The 1,623-nt window shown below is 46.0% G+C and overlaps 1 protein-coding gene across 1 annotated transcript in view; it reads left to right on the forward strand.

Annotated features, from left to right (window-relative positions):
* Positions 1-933: 933 nt before the first annotated feature.
* The window catches only part of CCDC114 (coiled-coil domain containing 114), a 13,440-nt gene continuing 12,750 nt past the window's right edge, over positions 934-1,623 (forward strand). Inside the window, exons 1-2 of the mRNA XM_011378179.2 lie at positions 934-939; positions 1,433-1,555. Of these exons, the coding sequence (XP_011376481.1) occupies positions 934-939; positions 1,433-1,555 (129 nt within the window). The remainder of the gene's footprint in view (positions 940-1,432; positions 1,556-1,623) is intronic.

The raw sequence follows: 1,623 nt of genomic DNA on the forward strand, positions 1-1,623 counted from the left end.
AAGAAAGTACACCAAAGTCATCTTCCAATAGAAAACAGGTTTAGATCTGTTGTTAAAACTTCGCCCATCCAGCAATTACACTTCTGAATATATACTCTGGATTCATGGAAAAGAATGTTGGAAGAAGCATTATTCATATTAGCTAGCACCAAACTGGAAACAACCAAAATGTCCATCAATATGGAATGAAAAAATAAATCGCGGTATATTTTATAAAGAAATGATATACAACAATGATAAGTGAATGACTCACAATTACACAGAGCAACAAGGATGAGTCTCACACCTGAAGGAAGCAAGACATAAAATACGCAGGTAGCATTATTTTATTTACATAAAATTCAAAATCAATCCAAACCAAATTTTCACATATCGATAATGAAACAATTAAGAAAAGTAAAGAAATGCATTTCGCTTAAGTATAGTAAACAGAATAATGACCCCCCGCCAAAGCTGTCCATGTTCTAATCTCCAGAACCTGTGAATGTGTTTCCTTACATGGCAAAGGAGACTCTGCAGACATGATGAAGGGTGTGCAGATTTCTCCTTTTATAAAGACACCAGTCAGATTGGACCGGGATCTCCCTAATGCCCTAATTTTAACTTAATCACCTCTGCAAAGACCCTGTCTCCAAATAAGGTCTCATTCTGAGGTCCTGGGGGTTAGCACGTCACCGTGCAAATTTTGTGGGACATGATCCAACCTATAACAGCACACAAATTCGGAAACACAGACCCCCAAGACCAAATGAGTTAAAGACCTGATTGAACGAATCTTTTATGAAACATTTCCTTAACAAAATTTATTCATTTAGTCTACATATTTTGTTGACTACCTACTCTGCGTCGGGCACAAAAAAGACAAAAATCCACCCTCACAGAGCCCCCAGTTTAGTTGGGGAGACAGCACGCCCCAAATCAGTGAAGGAGAATATGGAGGTGAGGACAGGTAGGCAGCTGGTTCCAGGCATAGCAGACTCGGGGACTTTAATGGCATCGGGCCTCATTCTCGCCATCTTTCAGTCCCTTGTCTCTGCTTTGTCTACTGGCCTCATTCTCCCAAGATGCTCCGTGTGGTGGGGACCATGACAGCGGGAGTCCTGGAGTCCCATCCAGCCAGCTCATGCGTTTCCCCCAAAATACCAGGGAAGGATTCACGCCGGCTCAGCCTAGGTCACAGGTCCATCTCTAGGCCAGTCACTGGGATTGTCCAGATGTAGGTCAGGTGGCTGTAGGCTGGCTTGTGGTTGGAAGCCAGATCCACGTGGAAGGTTGGGTGCTGTCAGCAGAAGGGTATAGCCGATGGCTGGGGCCACGAGGATGGCAGGTGTCAGCCACACTGAGCCACCCTTCCTCCCACTCATCTCCTCCCTTGGTCTTTCGATCTTTCCCACATTCAGCCAACAAACTGGTACTACCCTCTTTTCTCCAGATCCGGGAGTGGGAGGCCCGGATCTTTGTCCACGGTAAGGACGTCAGGGCCCCGGGAGTCATCTTAGAGCAGAAGGCCAAGATCCAGCGAAGGATCAAGATCCTGGAAGACCAGCTGGACAGGGTGAGGGTCAACCTCTTGGCTCTTTCCAGGCCTGAACTCTGGGGTTCGGGGAAGAATGAACATGGGGT

Source organism: Pteropus vampyrus, unplaced genomic scaffold, assembly GCF_000151845.1.
Source record: "Pteropus vampyrus isolate Shadow unplaced genomic scaffold, Pvam_2.0 Scaffold333, whole genome shotgun sequence".
In the NCBI taxonomy this organism is placed as follows: Eukaryota; Metazoa; Chordata; class Mammalia; order Chiroptera; family Pteropodidae; genus Pteropus; species Pteropus vampyrus.